This window comes from Tasmannia lanceolata, unplaced genomic scaffold (assembly GCF_043159265.1).
Source record: "Tasmannia lanceolata isolate RefF3 unplaced genomic scaffold, GAP_Taslan_0.1 ptg000008l, whole genome shotgun sequence".
NCBI classification, from domain to species: Eukaryota; Viridiplantae; Streptophyta; class Magnoliopsida; order Canellales; family Winteraceae; genus Tasmannia; species Tasmannia lanceolata.
This window is the reverse complement of record NW_027518685.1, coordinates 22,679,195-22,697,185: the sequence shown is the minus strand read 5'-3', so window position 1 is coordinate 22,697,185 and position 17,991 is coordinate 22,679,195. Positions and strand designations below refer to the sequence as shown.

The 17,991-nt window shown below is 40.7% G+C and overlaps 1 protein-coding gene across 1 annotated transcript; it reads right to left on the bottom strand.

The window, feature by feature from the left end:
* Positions 1–1,192: 1,192 nt before the first annotated feature.
* LOC143884838 (uncharacterized protein At1g51745-like) lies at positions 1,193–12,703 on the bottom strand. The gene is made up of 3 exons (XM_077388653.1): positions 12,075–12,703; positions 4,781–5,751; positions 1,193–2,887 (listed from the first exon to the last, which is right to left on the bottom strand). The coding sequence occupies exons 1-3, from the start codon at positions 12,242–12,244 to the stop codon at positions 1,626–1,628; spliced, it is 2,403 nt and encodes an 800-aa protein (XP_077244768.1). The 5' UTR covers positions 12,245–12,703; the 3' UTR covers positions 1,193–1,625.
* Between the last annotated feature and the right edge of the window lie 5,288 nt (positions 12,704–17,991).

The following is a 17,991-nucleotide window of genomic DNA, read 5'->3' as shown; positions in this document are numbered from 1 at the left end:
TCAAATGTTGCTACATGAATGGCTGCTATGTATCTAAATTATTAATATTGGCTGGTTATCAAATTTCAAATTTTAATGGCCTTAAAAGGCTACTTCCATGTATTTTCATGGTTGTGATGTATCATAGTATGCAAGTATTTATGAGTATTTCAAGCTTATATTGGTAGCTCATACTAAACACGTTGGTAATTTTCTGCTTGTATTCTCTCAATTTCAACATCGAAGCCAAAAGATATTAGAGGTCCCTCTCTGTCTTCTTTCACTCAAATAAGATGAGCACATACCCCACAAAGGATGGCACTTAGTTCTTTCCATATTCTCCAACTAGATAATCTTCTTTGGTTTATCTAGTAGATCAACTTCCAAGCAAAGTTTTTGAACGCTACGAAACAAATTAAAGGGAAGCTTGCAACTTATCAAGGGCCTCCTATCAAACTCTTGATGATGCCTTGAAACCAGGAGTCCCAATAACAAATATCAAAAGAAGAAAAATAAGTAAAATTGCATCAAGTTCCCTTGATCTGGACTCATATTATCCATGAATCTGACCTAGAATAACACGAGTGCTATATTTTTATTGGCCGAAAAATAAGGCAAACAAAAACCCTATTTTGAAGGGAGTTTTTCTTTTCCCTGATTTTCAGCTAATTCTAATCATCTCCTCACTCATGCCCTCTCAATTCTCTCCATCTCTCACCACTTACAAACGAATATTTCATAAATAAAAAATTTTCATGGCTACCAAACATGCTATAGTTTCAGATTCTACTTCCCCTTTTCACCCCCTATTAGTAAAGCTGCTGAATATAGTATAGTCCCTCCCTCTCTCGTCTAATCCCCTGACTAATTTAGGGCTCACAGAAGAGGCCTTACTAATAGTGGGGTGAACTAACTATACTGTCCAGTGAAGAGGAGACTTCTAATGAATATATGTGGAAATCCCTCTATTTGAACCTTTATAATTGATAAATCATACATCTTTATGTGGGTCTTTTCTGCTCTTTTCTTTTCTTTTCTTTTCTTTTCTTTTTCGTCTGAAAATTGAAATGGGAGCCTAGACTATAGGGTATTAACTTGCATGGAGTCTTTGACAGATTATACTGAATGGATTGGAAACATGATTGAAATGATGTCCTATTCCCGGGTCTTTTACATGACCATTCTCAGAAAGTTTTCTTCTGAATCAAATGGCTGGACCAAAACGACATACTAAAAAGTTGCAGGAAGTATTTTACAAAAGTAAGGGCACGGGCATGCAGTCAAAAAAAATAACATCTGCATGAGAACCCAACTACCCAAATTCCTCAATCTCCAAGAAGGAATTTGAATAAATTACATATAACATTTATGCAAAATAAAATTTACATTGGTTGATAAGAGGATCCAGAGTATGAGCAACAGGCCAAATGCCCGTCTCTGATACTCATTTCCGCATAGGTTGGTGTAACAAAATCACCCAACAGAGAAGGGAGACTCACCTTTGTTGCCCCCAAACAAGGGGAGCAGTTCAACTGGATTTCAGACATCAACACCATGATGCCACTGTTCTATATTGTACAATGCAGTGACACAGAACAAAGCTTCAGGAATCTAATATCAATCCCTCAAGATAAATACCTTTCTGCCTATGATGGTTTCCTTTCTGATGAATAGTTGTCAAAACCCTGTGAGTCGGCCTTCGATGGAAGTCTACCAACCACTTCTAATATCCTACTGAATACCAGTTTCACAGGGATGCATGTTATTGAAGGTGCTGTCTTCTCCGGTTTGCCCCACCCATCTAGGTCACCATTCAAGGTCGCAGATTTGTGGTCAGTGTACTTCCCGCAAACCTGTTCAGTAGCAATTGAAGACAGTGTTCTAGTTTTCTGGCCGGACAAGCTTAGTTTCTTCAATGGCTTTTTTGGAAACTTCTCATTCAGAGGCCGGCGAATTTGAGAGACGCTCTTCTTCATCAACCTGACCTTATCATTTGAATGACTGTCATATGATTTCGTCGATGCTGGATGAGGATGTGGGACCCACTGCGTGACTGTCCTTTTCCCAGTTCGCCAAACCGGTGAGAGTGCTGGATTCCCATCATCATCAGCGATTTCCTCGCTGAAACCATTTGTAGAAAGAAGAACATCAGAGGAAGCATCTTGTAATGCCTCTATTTGAATTGGGTGCCCTATTATTGCTTTCCCATTCAATCTGCTCATCAGAGAAACCAGGGGCACGTGTTCTCCTTGATAGCTTGCTTGGACCTTCAAATCAACATCAACCAACATCGATTCCAACCTGTTACTAAGCTGACCAACATAAATTGGGTCAAAGCATTCATCGGACTCTTCCCAGTGTGGGGAAATTGCGAGTGAGTCCTCATCTGAGTCGGTGATATTATCGTTGCTTTTCCGTCGTTCTCTGGAATATGAATTTAACATTAATGGGTATTTTCTATTGCCAAATCCCAACATTTGGGTTTGCGTCAGATCATTATCAATCAAAACACCCTCATCATAAGCATAGTTTAACTCCTCGCTTCTATGGCAAAAACCTTTCCCTGATGCCCTTTGGCTAGGTATCACCATTCTTGCAGTCTTTAGAATGTTTATCTTGCCTTTAGAAAATGTTCCATGGATGGATCCATTGCAGTTATCGGCTTCAATGCCAGTACTTTTGCCATCCAATGCCTCCAAAGGCCTCTTGCTTAAATTGCGAATATTGCGTTTCCCTTTCAGTTGCCATTTGGAAACCCCCATATCAGCAGAAATACCCGATGTCTGATTATTAGGATGAGTATGGGACATGTAACCAGAATGTGCACACTCATCAAGATCAGAGCCACCACACCTAACATATCCTGCCGAATTTCTTTGTCCTGGCACTGCCGGTATCTGAGTAGGATCTGAAAATCAACAATGCAACAGAATAAAGTTTATGAAAAGAAGATTACAATGAGATAACCTCCAAAACACTGGAGAACTAAAAAAATGATAAGGAGAATTACAAATTAAGCATACATGAAGTAGCATGAGTGCCTGAATTGTTCAGAAGCTCAAGTTATAAAGCAGCACACGAGAATAAAAATGCTTTGCTGGATAAAACTGGATAGAGAATGAATGCCATTATCATTAGAAAAAGTAATAAAAGTTCCGAAGAAATAGAAAGTTACTAGATGGGAAAAGGTTAGAAAGTTACTAGATGGGAAAAGATTGGAGCAATAAGTGCAAGTCCAGGTCCATGGGGCTTGGTGAACATTATTGACAGGATTAGAGAATTATGTAGTGGAAAGAATTTATCTTTCTCCTCTTAACTAGATGTGCTAATGATGTTGCAAATTCACTTGCTATGAGTGGAGTCAATAGATACACACTTTTGGTCGGGCAATCTCTGCCCCTGTTACAAATTCATTTTTTTAAAGGTTCTCTATTGAAGGGGAAAAAGAGCAAAATGTTGGATGAGATTTTCTATTCAAAAAAGATACCAATTTTATTATTAAAAAAAGGATAACAAGTGCACTTTGGTGGGTAAAGAATGCCCCATATAAAATGAGGCGCTAGTTGCTCCTGATTTGACGCGGGACGATCAGCCAAATCGTTGGCGCTTCTAGGAATGAGAGAGAAAGAGAAAGCACCATATAAACACAAATCTTTAATGTCATCCATGAGATTGGCTAGTCTCCACGGCCCGTCACAAATCCCTTTGGCCCACAAAATTGTGTTAAGAGGAATCGCTGCTAAGACAAGACCCCTCCAAATATTTTAAACTAGGCACATGTTTACCTATGCTGAAAAAATTTTGCGGAAATTTTTCTCCCTTCCCAAGAAAAAACATAGCTGTAGCATGGATTGTTCTTTTCAAGCTTTTGATGAAATTTTTTTACCAGAAAAGAAATTAACTACAAAAATTGGCTACCAAGCCTCAAAAAGTTTGCTTTTCAAAAAAAAAAAAAATTCAAGATTTTAGTGTGGCCAAACATGGATAAATGTGATGGTTTGAGCTTCATAAATCCAGTACATGTTGGCATCGATGGCATGGCTCAAGTACATGAAGGAGCTGCATATTTGGCCTTCTCCGGACCTATTGGGATAAGGGATTATACTGAGGCACAGTTTCTTGGTTTAAGAAGAGTGAGATTGCTTATGGAGAATGAGGAGGATTCAGTAAATGGATTCCCAACTGTATTGAGTGCTTGTGCTGTTTAGCATATATTGATAGTGTTGTCAGTTCAGTGTTCATTTTCCCATATTAAGTGATGCAAATACCGGGTCTGATTTTTTGGCTAAAGACAGGATGGTGAGAGTGTCATTACTCTAGTAAGATGGTTTTCCTCTGCTAAATCAGTAGTTTAATCATTAATGAACTTCCATTCTGGTTTTTGGATGTAGTTCTCTTTCTACGATCATCTCAGTCATCTGTCATTTCCTGATGCACGCACGGACGCACACACTGTCGTGAACACACATTCACAAGTGGAAGCTACCCATAAATTGCAATGGCATTAGCTTACGTACGAGACAAGAGAGAAACCTTACATCTGTCGGCTATGGAATGGCTATCACTACTCAAGGGTATCAGAAGTGGGCACCAGAAGTAGCTTTGATTTAACAGTGCATGATAAAGAGGGCTTTCATATGAGAGACTATCGCAGGACATGATAAATAAAATGAACCTAATATATGCAAAGTCATAACAAGATTATCAAATCCAACATCATTCATGATTTAACAGTGTATTTAAAGAGGGCCCAAAGAAAAGACAGCGACATATAAAGTTCTGAGGAAGGCTAAAAGTTGACCTGAAAGTACAATTGCCTCTTCCTCCATGTCATGGACTAAGTAATCCCTCTCCGAGGAATCCGACTCCTCTTCTTCAACCAATCCCGAGCATGTATTTTGTTCTATCAAAGAAACAGTGTTGAGACAATTATTGGTTCCGAAATGGGATGGTGATATCTGCATCTGGTCTGAAGGAAATCCTGTGTGGTTCAAACAATCATTTGACTCATCTGGAAGATATACACATCTGCTCCTTTTTGCCCTGCATATAACACCCACCTTCTCCTCCTCGCCTTGCATAAAGATAGGCGCAGCATCAACATCAGATTGCAATGATTGGCATGCTGGTAATTTTGTACTACTCTGTAATACTTGAACAAGAGGCCGGAGCCTATCACGTCTTTTAAGAAGGGATTCCTCAGTCGGACCACCTTTCGATCTTTTCCTTTTGATGGCCAAAGAACTCTTACTGCTATTGACATGATTTGCACCAACCCCATTAGAAAGGGCATGGACATAATTATCAATTGAGTCAGATCTCCGAGAATTCTCGTAACCAACAGTTGTGGAAAGCTTTCTCTTTGATGGAGCGATCCTAAGCCCAAAGTCCTGCAAACCTCTCATCCGAGGTATGGCTTCAGAATTATCATCCTCCCAGATTGGTTTTTTTGCATGTTTTCCCTTCTGAGTGTATAAAGGATCGCCCATGACCTCTTCCTCAAGCGATGGACTGCTATCCGGCTCTTTTTTTGAAATGCCAAGTATTTTATTGCTCATACAGTTCAAAGGAATGCCTAATTTCTGTTGTTTCCTTTCAAGATGCTGCTTCTCAAGCTCAAGTGCATGAAGAATAGCATCTTCTCGGCGTGCATATTTCTCCCTTTTCTTTATAGGATTACCCTGCAAAGATTCGGCCCTTTCAATACAGTCATCGAACTCCCCACATCGAAATGCCTTTATACGCTTTGATTTCTCTAAATTGTACCAATCCCTGAGAGGCAAAAAGGAAAAAACCCAACCATTCAAGCATTATTAACACTTACTGAAAAGGGAGATTTGGAGATTTAAAAAAAGTTAAATGTCTTCAGGCAAAAATTAATAAAAAGGCAAAAAAGTTATATAAGTTACTGAAAGAACAGATAAAAGATTGTTTCATTCAATTAAACTCCAGAACATGATCAATTTAAACATTAGAAATAAAAGTCGCAAGGATGAAATAGTTTGGTAACAGGCAGAACAAGTTTCAACTCTTACTGCAAACAGAAGAAGAAGATTATAACTGGAAGATGGACATGGACTACAAATAACAAGAGCGGCAACTTTCCACCACCTCTAATGAAATTCATGATCAAAATAAGTCAAGTAATTACCATAAGAGTTGAAATATTTGACTCCGCGCCTTTCTATCATGGATAACAAAAATTTATTAAGGCAGCAAAAGCTGCAACAAGGGGACAATCTGGCCCCAAGGAAAAAAAAGGAAATGCTCAAACATAGCTAAAATAGGAAAACACAAACACACAAAAAGGCACCCACAGGGCCACAATAGGCACTGAACCCTCAACGATACGAACAAAAGTACAAAACTCTTCATTCTCCACACCTTCCCTGGCGACTTGGCGAGAGAAGCAGTAGTTTCATTGGTGCTCCAAGCGAAGCGTATGGTTTCAGCACTTTGACAACTAGCTCAATCGCAACTAAGAAATGTTTACCACAAAAGGCAGTGAATCATATCCCAAGTAGACTCTGTTTCAAAATGCGAAATCAGGCCAAAACAAGGGCGAGGAAAATCCTAGTTGATTCGGCACGGCGCGGCCAAGTACTTGATTGACATGGTCGAGTCAGTTGAAGTCAATGATTGGCATGGTCATAACTCGGGCGAGTCAGGAGCGTTTTGATTGACTTGGTACAAAAAATGAGGACTCAGACAAGAACTCGGCAAAGGCACAAGGGAGTCAACTAGGGTGACTCGACAATAGGCACAAGGAGTTTTGAAACAGTAAGTAGACTTGTTAGTCACATTCACACTCTCTTGAAAGCAAGGAACATGGGAGTTGGGAATGTCCATGCCAAACATAACATTTTCCATTTGTTTGTGGGTGAATTCGTATTGCAATTATCTGTAAATAAAATATTATTTCAATATACTTCTTCCTTGATATCATATGTATACAGAACTCGCACGACTTAAATCCATAACAACCGTAGAAGATTCCAAATGCAATCTAATGCAAATAAACACAAGCTCAAAGTAACAAGTGAGGACAAGCCCCAAGAAATGTATCACAAGGAGCCACATTCCCTTCATACAAGCTCAACCAGAGGAAATATCAAAACCCTTCTTTGACATAATAAATTAATATCCAAAGCTCATAATTAAGAGAAAAAAGAAGTTCAAAAGGACCATCTTTCTTCTTTTCTCTTTTTTATTAACATAAAAGAAAACTTAATTAAAAGAAAACACACATCATCGAGAAGTTAAAGGTGGTGATGAAATTGACACATTTGTTTGCTTCATAGTTTGTCTCATAATGTATGTGGGATATCTGCCACATTGTCACCAAAAGAAGAAAATGTCAAATTTCCTTAAAAAAAATGGGAAAAGGGCAATGCTGGTGCAGCATCTCCCTTGAGCCAGGTAATGAAGTTCAATAATCTCCCTCAATACAAAAGGTCAACAGTAAAAAATGTGCCATGAACTTGACACCCATTTCAGAAGGCAAATACCTGCACTTCATATGCCATGGTGGCACCAGCTGCACCTACAAAAGCAAGGATAACTTAACACACATCCATCTAAGAAAATGCCAAGTTCACTAATTGTCTTGGGAGTTGGGGCTCTCTTTTATGAAGAATTCCTTATTTCAACCATTCATTTTTTTGTCTTGAGACAATAGAAAGATAAGCCACAGCCCTTCACTGTGCATAAATAATTTAATAGTATCTAATTCTCTAACATAATAATAAGCATTGATCTATATCATTACAAAGAGACAACAACGACCAACTATTTTCAGGGTAAAAGTTCTTAGTGTAAAAGCAGTATGTGAGTACACATACACTCAAGGTGATACAAGCTCCTAGATGGATATTTATAGCATCCATGCATCTAAGATACTACACTTTTTAGACAATCATTCGCCGTCAATAGGAATTATACCCCATCAATAGGAATATTCGCAACTGCAGTGACAAGAGAATTCTGGATTTTCTGGAGGAAAATGTGGGGGGACTGGATTTGCACCGATTGTGGATACTTAAACTTTCGATGGAGGAACAAATGTCGGTTATGTAAGCTTGGAACAGTCAAAGATAAAATCTGGCGCCCTCGAGAATTTGGAGATCTTCCTTCCAAGGAAAGTTCGGAGATTTCTTAGCCTGACTCTGGGAATATATCATCCAACCTAATCGATGGCATCCCAACCCTATCTATCTCTGGCAAGGAGGTGGCGGATCGCACTCTTCTTTTAAAGTCTTGTTTGGTTGGTAGACCAAAATGGAAGAATTGGAGCTTGACGGATATTTGGATCTGAGCTAAATATCAATGGCAAATCCCATCCCTTCCTAGGCCTGGTACCCTTGGCCCTAATATGATCTTATTTATGTTCACCACCCAAGAAAAGGCTTCCAAGGTCTTGAAGATGGAAGCCAAGGCTTGTGGAAATTTCCTCTCCTCCCTTTCTGAGTGGAGTCCGATTATGAAGCAGGAGGAAAGGGCGGTCTGGATCAACTTTTCTGGGATCCCTCTCCACATTTGGGCAACCTCTACAGTTGAGGCCTTGGGTAGTCTATTTGGAAAAATTCTAAAAGTGAAATTGGAAGGAATGACTCACGCATTGGCCCTAATCCTAACCTCAGACATGGATGGAATTAAACCCTTTGTCCACATTCGGGTTCAGGGCGTCATTTTCAGAATAGATATTGACTATCAGGTTTCTGAGACTCCGTCGGGTAAACCAACAAGTAGGGTTTCCTCTCCTAGGACTGTTCCATTGGCACCGCGCCCCGTCGTAAAGCCTAACGATCCTCGATATACCTGGGGCCAGGATGAACAATCTATCTTTAAACCAGTTGATAGGGCTGAGTTAGAACAGCCAGAAGTTTCGGTACCGGTTCCAACTTAGTCGAATCACTCTGACGGACCGGGTCCAAGTGAGTCTCAGGGTTGGAATTTCAAAATTCAAAATCAGAGGCTCAAGACCCGAGATGATGAGAATTCCTGGGGAAATCTCAAGGATGCTGCCCTAGATATGAAAGGTCAAGAGAGGGGACGTCAGGGTCAGCTGGCCAAAAAGTTCCGAAATTCAAACTTGAAAGGAAAACACATGGTAAGGGACCTCCTCACCAATCTTTTGGGTCAGAAGTATAGCTCTCAGCTCTCATTTCCAAAATATGGCCTGCATAGGTCGTGTCAGATGATACAACAATTGATGGGACGTCAAAACTGGAGAAGAGTTTGTACTTCCCTTCTCTAGTTTTAGCTTTTTGGACAAAAGACAAATCTTAGGAAGAAATGGGTTCTATCTTGAATAACAAAAGATTACGACAGATATGATTTCTGGGGTAGAGTGCATGAGGAAAGGAATAATTACTACCTCGGTTTTTGGTACAAATGGCTCTTCTACGGCCTCTTTAATTGAAGGCGGCGACCTCGCTCCTATAGCCATCTATTTCGACGTTAAGTGATTATCTCAATATTCGCCTGTTTTATACTTATATAATGGGTAATGAAGACAAGATTAATCGGTCTGTTGGTATTACTCAGAAAAGGATAGTCAAAATTTATTTAGTGTTTCGGAGGATGGCTTTTTCTTCTTCTTCGAATATTCAAACTTATAAGAGATTACGGAGAGATTTTCCTGATTGTTTGGAATGGTTTCAGCATCACCGGTGGGCTCGTAACTTGAAATACAATGCTGCAAAAGCCTCGGTTGAAGCCCCCACCATCCCTGAAATAGTTAAAGGAATCATCAAACGGCAATGGAAGCTATTTCAGGAGGATTACAGGCTCATTGCGGAAGAATTTTTTCCTCTAACAGATACTTATAGTGTAAAGGATATATGTATACCGGTTTATAAACTTCCTTTTTTCCGAGGATATAAGGAGTATGCGAACAACTTGAGACGGCTAGAATGGGAGGCAAAGCAAACCCTTTGCATGCGCAAGATATCAGAACTGATAGCAATCCGGATGAATCCAGTGGAAGAGGTTCCTTACCCGCAATTCGCCTCAAACTTCTTCTCTAAAGATATGGAATTGGAGTTAGATATTGGGATCCTATTGATGGAGTTGAGCAATTGTGCGTGAAAGATCCGAGCTAGAGTTAGTTTTGGTGTTTTGTTAAAGGTCTTTGATAGACGGCTTCTTGGGGAGTTGGAAATTAGCTTCTGATTGGAAGAAGAAAATTTAAAGATGGCAAGGAAGTAGACTGTGACCTTTCGGGTAATAGTTTATATGGATGAAACTTTTTTGGGGAATTTTAGTTTTGATTTTTTGGAAAAAGAATGTGACTTTTGGGACGATTTGGATGATGGTTGAAGTATAGTATATATAAATCTAGGTTTCTATACTGCCAAAATGGCAATGAAATATGTGGGTCAAATAGTAGGTGCAACTGGGCTATATAATGTCAATTTCAGGTGAGCTACAAGAAAGAAGAAGACCCTCCAAAGCTCGAGAGACCATGGTTTTTCGCTTTTGGAGGCACGGTTGCCTGAAAACTCTCTTTTAAAGGAGTGAGAAGCTGATGATATGGATTCTTGGGGGTTGGATTTTCGAGAAAAATTAATGATAGAGAATAGGAGAGGCAGTAATAGTACAGGATAGATATCTGGGTACTCTTGGGGAAGAATATATGTTGGTTAATCTGTAGAGTAAGATATGCTCTATGAATGTGTAGGATTCAATAGTCTATATCACTGGTTCTTGGTGATTCAGGGTATGCCCTGAATTGCCTTATCTGATGCTATGTAATGATACTTGGAACTCCTGGTCCCTAATGTACCTTTCATGGTATCAATGAATATATGTCAATTTTCAAAAAAAAAAAGGGCATACTCAACAATAACATGTCTATAATCCAACTTTTTTGGGTGAAATATTAATCAAGCCTTGTTTGAGATGTCTATAGGCATGTGCAACCAAGATACATTGATCAATGGTAAAATAAAGAGATGTGCTGCGATATAGAATCCGGGAACACTCAAGTTACCCACACTAGAAGTAGTGAGAGAAATTGATGAGTTGTTCATGAAATTTGTTCCAAATGAGAAGTTCCAAGGCAAGGAGGGCTATAAGTTTCAAAGCACAGATGCATGGTTGTTCTTCACCATCATGGTAGCATGGTTTAAACCAGTCAGTCATGCATAATTGATTTCGATTCATCGATTAGACTAGCCAGACCTTGAGTGTAACCATTAGCATACAATCACCATATTGTGAAATATACATGTTCTGTTTGTCAAAAAAAAATTCGAAGCATATTAGCAATTACAGAAGAGTTACAGCACCTTGACAAGAAGCACAATCTGTTAAACAAATTATAAGTAACTTTGTTCACCAAGTCTTGTGTAACATGACCCAATAAGGCACCTACTAGGGGGCATTGAAAACTATCAAAATAGGTAAACAAACACCATGTTTGCCTTAGCTATCTCAGTAGTCTCAAGTATGACTGTGGTAGCTGCGTGATACCAGAGATGAATGGCAGTGAAATACTTATTGAATCATAGAAGAAAGTAGTGTTCTATTTTTTTACCCAGATCACTATTTTTTACCCAGATCAAATTATCATTAGCATGAGAAAACTGCAACACGGAATCAAGACAATTGAGCATGGAGATCGAATCCATCTTAATTCAGCTAAACAAGAGAAACAAACATAAGCCCTGTACATACTTGGCCACATAACAAGCACCAAGTTGATTCTACTAATAAAACAAACAGCTCAAAAGAAAAATGCGATCTAACAACAAAGAAGATGACAGCCATTCAAACAAAAACAAGAAAGATCACCACCAAATAAACAGAATATTGACTTCTATCAATCCAAATGCAATAAATCTGTGATTAAAAAAGCTAAAATCATCCAAAAATTACATCTTTGCATAAGCCCTGAAAATGCTAGGGCACATAACAGGCACAAACCTAAATTACTAATAAAGCAAATAACAGTTCAAGAGAAAAATGCAAGCTAATAACAAGGAAAATCACCAAATAAACAGAAACTCGCATCCTATCAATCCACATGAAATACATATGTGATTAAAAAAAACTCATAAAATCAAAGAGAAATGGGTTGAAAAAAGACTTACACACTAGCATCTTCTCTACCAAGAAGCTTGACCGGGGTTCCGGACCTTGACTGAGAGTCCGATACGTCATTGGGTCCGAGAACCCGACCCGGCCACCAAGACCCGTTCCTCCTCCTGACCCAAACGATCCTGTCCACGTCATCACAATCCAAACCCTCGGAAATGCCCATCCCCTCTATCTCCAAAACGAAACCCTAATAATCTAAAAAACAACTAAAACCAAACCCTAGAATCTCTACATGCTCCAACACGAAAAATACCGATATAGGATCGAGAAAGCTCCATTGATTCGCTCGGTTTGGGGTTCTTGATGGTTATGGTTTCCATTAAAATTCACGGGAAATTAATTTCTAGGGTTTTGTAAGTGCTTCATTGTCTCTGGTCGATGGTTTTTAGATTTGTAGACATGGATCCGATGGTATATTCAGAACAAAAAAAAATCTATTCTCATTCCTCTCTTTCCATTGTGGCAGAACCGTGAAGGACAACAGATTTACTTACAGATGAATACCTCATTCTCTTACAGATTAACAGAGAAATACCTCTCTTTTTTGCTCTCGTTGTCTATCTCCTACCTCTCTCTGTCTCTCCCTCTGGTTTGGTAACCCCTGGTTGGGATTTAAATGAACCACTGAATATATCGGCGAGTTGAGTTCATTTTCTCGCGATCAGTGAATATATCGGAGAGTTGAGTTTATTTTCTCGCGATATGTATCGTTTGAACGGGGTTGTTTACAACCTTTGACAGCTGTGGAATAGCAAAAGACAAGTGAGTTAGCGCCGCTATCAAAACGTGGCAGTGCCAACAACAATCGGGATACAAAATTTGTACATTACAAGCGGGGATTTGCTAGAGACCATCACAGAGAGGCATTTTGCAGCTGGCCACTCACGAGAAAGCAACCACCTCATATGAATTAAGGCCACGTTTGGATACCTCATGTTTTTGCATCTATCATCCTCATGCTCGTGTTGTACAGGAGAGGGAGGGGCATTTGGCTGCTGCAGCAACAAGGTCGAGGAGCAGAGACGGTGAAGGTAATTGCCACAAATATTGATTTCCAAATAATGTCTTGCATAACAGATTTGAAAATCGGTTTTTTTTTTTTCAATGTTGCAGCTGATTTGGAAATCTAAGGATTTGATCCAGTTCTAAATCTCAACTGCAAATGTGAGAAATCCAAATCAAATCTTGACGGTATCCAAACGTGGCCTAAATGAGTTAAATAGCAAATCCCTTCCGAACTGTAAGAGGTTTTTTTTAGTTTAAGCAATCTTAAATATTTGGAAAATATTCGACTCGGATTCAAATGCAGACAAAAAATTATCGACACGGCCAACTTGTATGATAGTCGATTGGGGCAGCATGCATGCTTGATAGGCGTACCAAACTCCTAGATCATCTAGTTTGGGATTTTTTAAGCACGCTTACTAATTGGGTCAGGTTGGGTAAGGCCCACTTAGAAAATAGGCAGGAGTGCGTGTATGGGATTCTTTCATATTTAGTCTACCAACACCTTGGCCTATTTTGATTTTCCGCTAAATATATACGGGTGTATTTGGAATGTTGATGTGTGTCGTTGAACCCTGCACGAACTCCAATCTCGTAGAGGAAGACCTGCACGAGATCAGTAGGAAAGAGCATTAGAGCCAACTCCAATGGGACTCTCCGATGCTTAAGTCAGGAGTGAAAACATCAGAAAGGTTTGGAGAGCGATGGGGGAAGAGAATTAAGTGAGAATGTGTACCCTGGAGTCTGCCCTATTTATATGGTGAAGATTAGAGAATAAGCCTTTTTGGTATTAGATTAACTCCTCAGTGAGTCTTTCCTAATCAGGCTTAAGCTAACTTCCTAGAATATCCCTCCAAGGCAGTTTCTGAAAGGGCTGATTTTCTATAATACATATCTCCCTACATGGCAGTTTCTAGAAGGGTTTGGATAGTGAAATTATCCTTTTGCCCTCGGTCGCCTCGAGTCCCCTTCATGTGCCACGTGCCAGCTTTCTCCTTGGGCAACTATTTTACCTCCATCACACTGCCTCGTTGTGAACTTGTCCCCTACGAGGGGCGCGCGGACATCCGTCCGGCTTTTGTCGCTCTCTTTTCTTTGTAGTTGGGGATGTGAAAATGAGGCGATCCTTCTGCTAGCAAGAAGTCTGGCGGAGGGGCCACCTGCTTTTTCCACCACGAAAACTAGAGCGTGGGTCATCACCTCGGTTTTATGGGCCTATAACCCCTTGTGAATAAGTTAGATCCATGCTCTCACAAAGATGGGTTAGTGATCATATTACGAGGATAGAAGGTATTGGGCATCATCCCGGTCTAGTAAAAACTGGTCTTTAAAATAAGCCATAATCTTATGGGAACACAAGATGATGGGGTATGAAAAATCACCCCCAATCAGCTGACGACACATGGCCCACCAACGGAGCAACATCAGGCCCGAGGGTAATCATGTAATCCTCCAAGGGCAGGTAGACTCTGGGCCACTCATGGGCTGACACATGTCAGGGGCGGATAATCCAACTACCCAAGACCCTCACTATAAATAGCTCACACAAATGCTAAGAAAAGGACCGAATTCCTAAAAACGACCATCTCTAGCTTTGGTTTTCCCAATTTTGTGTTCATTACTTACTTGAGTGCCAAAGGGCCCGTCCGGAGTTACGACTCCAGGTTGGTCTTCTAACCTCGTATACTTCTGTGCAGGACATAATTCTCAATCAGTTCAGCAGTTTCGACCCGCCAGATCAGCTCCTTCGTCACTGCCTCATCTATTGCCAATTTTGGGCCTAACACAAGAAGAAAAAAACACTCAAAGGGTTGTGAGGGTGTATGCTATATACGATGCTTCTAAATAGTCTTAGGAGGAGAAAGTTTTGAGGTTTAGGGTCTAGCAAAACCCCAAGCCCCACAGCTTCCTTCTAATGTGTCATAGCTGATCCTACGGAAATGCGAAGAATAAGAACATGATGAAAGTAAAGAAACATAGGGACCGCTTACCGGCCGATGACGTCAATGCCAATCCTTGGACTCTAAATGCTACGGGGCATCGCTAGACTCCTCGTGGTCTTATGGGCTCGTTCCAGGGCTTTTCGGTCCTTTTCAGGGAGCCAAAATCTCAATGTTATGGGGTTTGTGGCTCTTTCTTCTGACTTCTAGCCAAGTAAGGGAGCTAGAAGTTCATAAAACTTCTCATCCTCAAGTGCACCAGGCCTTTTATGGGCATGCCAACCGAGGGGATTTTGCCTGTTTGGTCGATGTGGGACCGGAAGAAATGAGAGAAAGTCGGCTCCAGAATTTATCTGATAACATCGAATAACTGTGACCACAATATGCATGCTGCGGCCACAAAGTGTAACCCTGCTCTAAGTGTTGTGATAATTGTGACAACAAGTTGGCTAGGGGCCTGGTTGTGCTCAAGAGTTGGACCTTTGTTGGTAATTTGATGTATCTATAAATGGGTGTTTGTTGTACGGTTAGAATTTTCTGTGCGGTTTATGGCATGCTGGGTGCTTGGTAGCTGGGCTACTACGGTGCGTGGAATCCCTTGGTTTTCATGCCTACAGAGGCATTTGGTCCACTTAATCAAAGATTTTTGGTCATCATCAGAGCTGTCATTACGACAAACCCATCGTTAGTCCGAGCTAGGCAAAATGGGGCGCCTACACCCACTACCTCTGGTTGTTACGGGCAACGGAAGTAGTCCTTGGTCAGTATGCTCTAATCAGTCAGTTGAGCTCGGTAGTGGTAGCTCGTATTGAAGGTCTTGGTTTGCAGAGCTCAGTGTGATGAGCTCAGCTGATAGAGCTCGGTTAGGAGAGCTCGGATACTTGGGATGTTTTCCTCAGGTGATTGAGGTTTGTATCTTGGGCTGGTCTCAGGGAATCACTTGGCCCCATTTACCGATCTTGATTTTGGAATGTTGAACTCTGATGGGGTATGAAAACAACAACTAATTAGCTGTCGACACGTGGCCCCAGGAGGGCCCTCCACAAATCCAGCATCGGCCCAGGGGTGATCCGGTAATTACCTAAGAGTAGGTAAACCTAGACCCACAAAAGGGCCAACACCTGTCCTGGGGTAGGTTATCCAACCACCCCAGGTCTCCCTCTATAAAAGGCCTCTTAAGGCTCAAAGCGAGAGGTAAATGAGTTCGAAGCTACCATTCTTAAATTTTTGGCTCTGCACTCTTGCTCGTACTGACTTGAGTGTGTAAGTGCCCGTCCGGAGCAACGACTCCGGGTTGGTCTTCTGACCTCGTGCGCTCTTGTGCAGGGCTCAGCTCCTTCACTTCAGCTCCTCGGACCCTCCAGCCCAACTCTTACGTCTCTGCCGTATCTGTTACCGATTTTAAGCCTAAGAAACTCGATCCTCTAAGCTCGGATTCAGACATTTAACTCGGTCTGTTAAGCTCGTAGTGGGATATTTATCTTGACCCATTAGGTACGGATTGAGATTCATCCTCACCTCAATCTATCAAGCTCGGACTAAGTTTCAACTCTACATCATTTTGTTGAGCACGGATTGAGATTCATTCTTACCTCTGTCCGCTGAGCTCAGCCCGAGGTTCAGCCTTACGTTAATTCGTTGAGCACAGTATGAGATTCATCGTGATTGTTAACCCCAGGCTTGGCTATTTTTGCTCGATTGAGTGTTTTGCTACGTTCAAGGAAGATGAGGTTAAGCTCGATTGGATGGGCTCAATATCTCCAATCTTACTCGGTTGTTCGTTTTGCTCAGCTAAATCTTGTTTTAGTTTGAAGAGCTTGAGGGGGGAATTGAGCTCTGCCTTCACAGTCTTGACCAGTTAACCATCCCACACAACTAGTTCATTCCCTTGACCCTTTGATGCATCTGCTCAAATTAACACCCAGATCAGCTTATCTACTATGCCCGGACTTAACAAGATCTGAATTGTTACTCATCATGCTCAAGCTGAATTGTTCAAGGTAGCCCTCTTAAGCATGTTGAAGAATTTTGTTGAACACCCCCCCCCCCCCCCCTCCCCTTTTCAAGCTCAAAACCACAATTTATCTCCACTTTATGAGAATGATTACAGAGTTCTCTTGCTATGATGATATGTGTCTCTTTGTTGCTTGGGAGGGGTTTCATGTTGAAAATCCCAACCCAATATCAGGCCGGGCCGTCTTTAAAGAAAGAAAAAACCCGAAACCCAACCTGAATCTTATAGCCGTGCTTGACTTTCTTAAATATCACTTCAATAACATGCCAAATTATCTTCAAGTATATTGATATAATGGCCTTTACTGAGTTGATCAGGTCTGCTAGGTGAAAAACTAGTTTCATTCTTAAATTTAAACTTAGAAACTTAAATTTAGGGCCCGTTTGGATACCTCATGCATTTGTATTTTGATTTGGATTTGAGTTTTGGATACAAAGCACATCAATCATCTTCATGTTCATGTTTTAAGAGAGAGAGAGAGAGAGAGAGAGAGTGAGGGAGGGAGGGATGTCTTGTTGCTGCCGGAGCAATATCGAGGAGCAGCGATGGTGACGGAAGTTGCCACAAACGTTGATTTCCAAATAATGTCTCGCAAAAAAGACTTGAAAATCGGAATTTTTTGCACTGTTGTAACTGATTTGGAAATTCTAAGGATCTGATCTAGTTCAAAATATCAACTAAATCCAAATCTAAATCTTGCTGGCATCAAATGTGGCCTTAAAGTTTTTTTGGTATGGAGATTTGTAGTTTTCTAGAATCTTTAAAATTAATCCCTATAGTAAGCTAAACATTAAAAACTCAACCCAACCCAAGAGTCAGGTTTACGGATCTCGGGGTTTCCTATATAAAGACCCCACCCGACCCGGCCAGCCCAAATTGCAAAGAGAACGGACAATTCAAACGTCATTCTAGGTCTTAATGCCCGTCAGAAATCTTGGTGAATCAGAGCCG

Excerpts from the sequence above, each read along its gene's own strand:
- LOC143884838 (XM_077388653.1), bottom strand. The coding sequence starts at position 12,244 with ATGGGCATTTCCGAGGGTTTGGATTGTGATGACGTGGACAGGATCGTT. Across the intron at positions 5,752-12,074 it reads GGTAGAGAAGATGCTAGTGT|GGATTGGTACAATTTAGAGA; the intron begins GTAAGTCTTTTT and ends TTTGCCTCTCAG. Across the intron at positions 2,888-4,780 it reads AGAGGCAATTGTACTTTCAG|ATCCTACTCAGATACCGGCA; the intron begins GTCAACTTTTAG and ends GTTGATTTTCAG.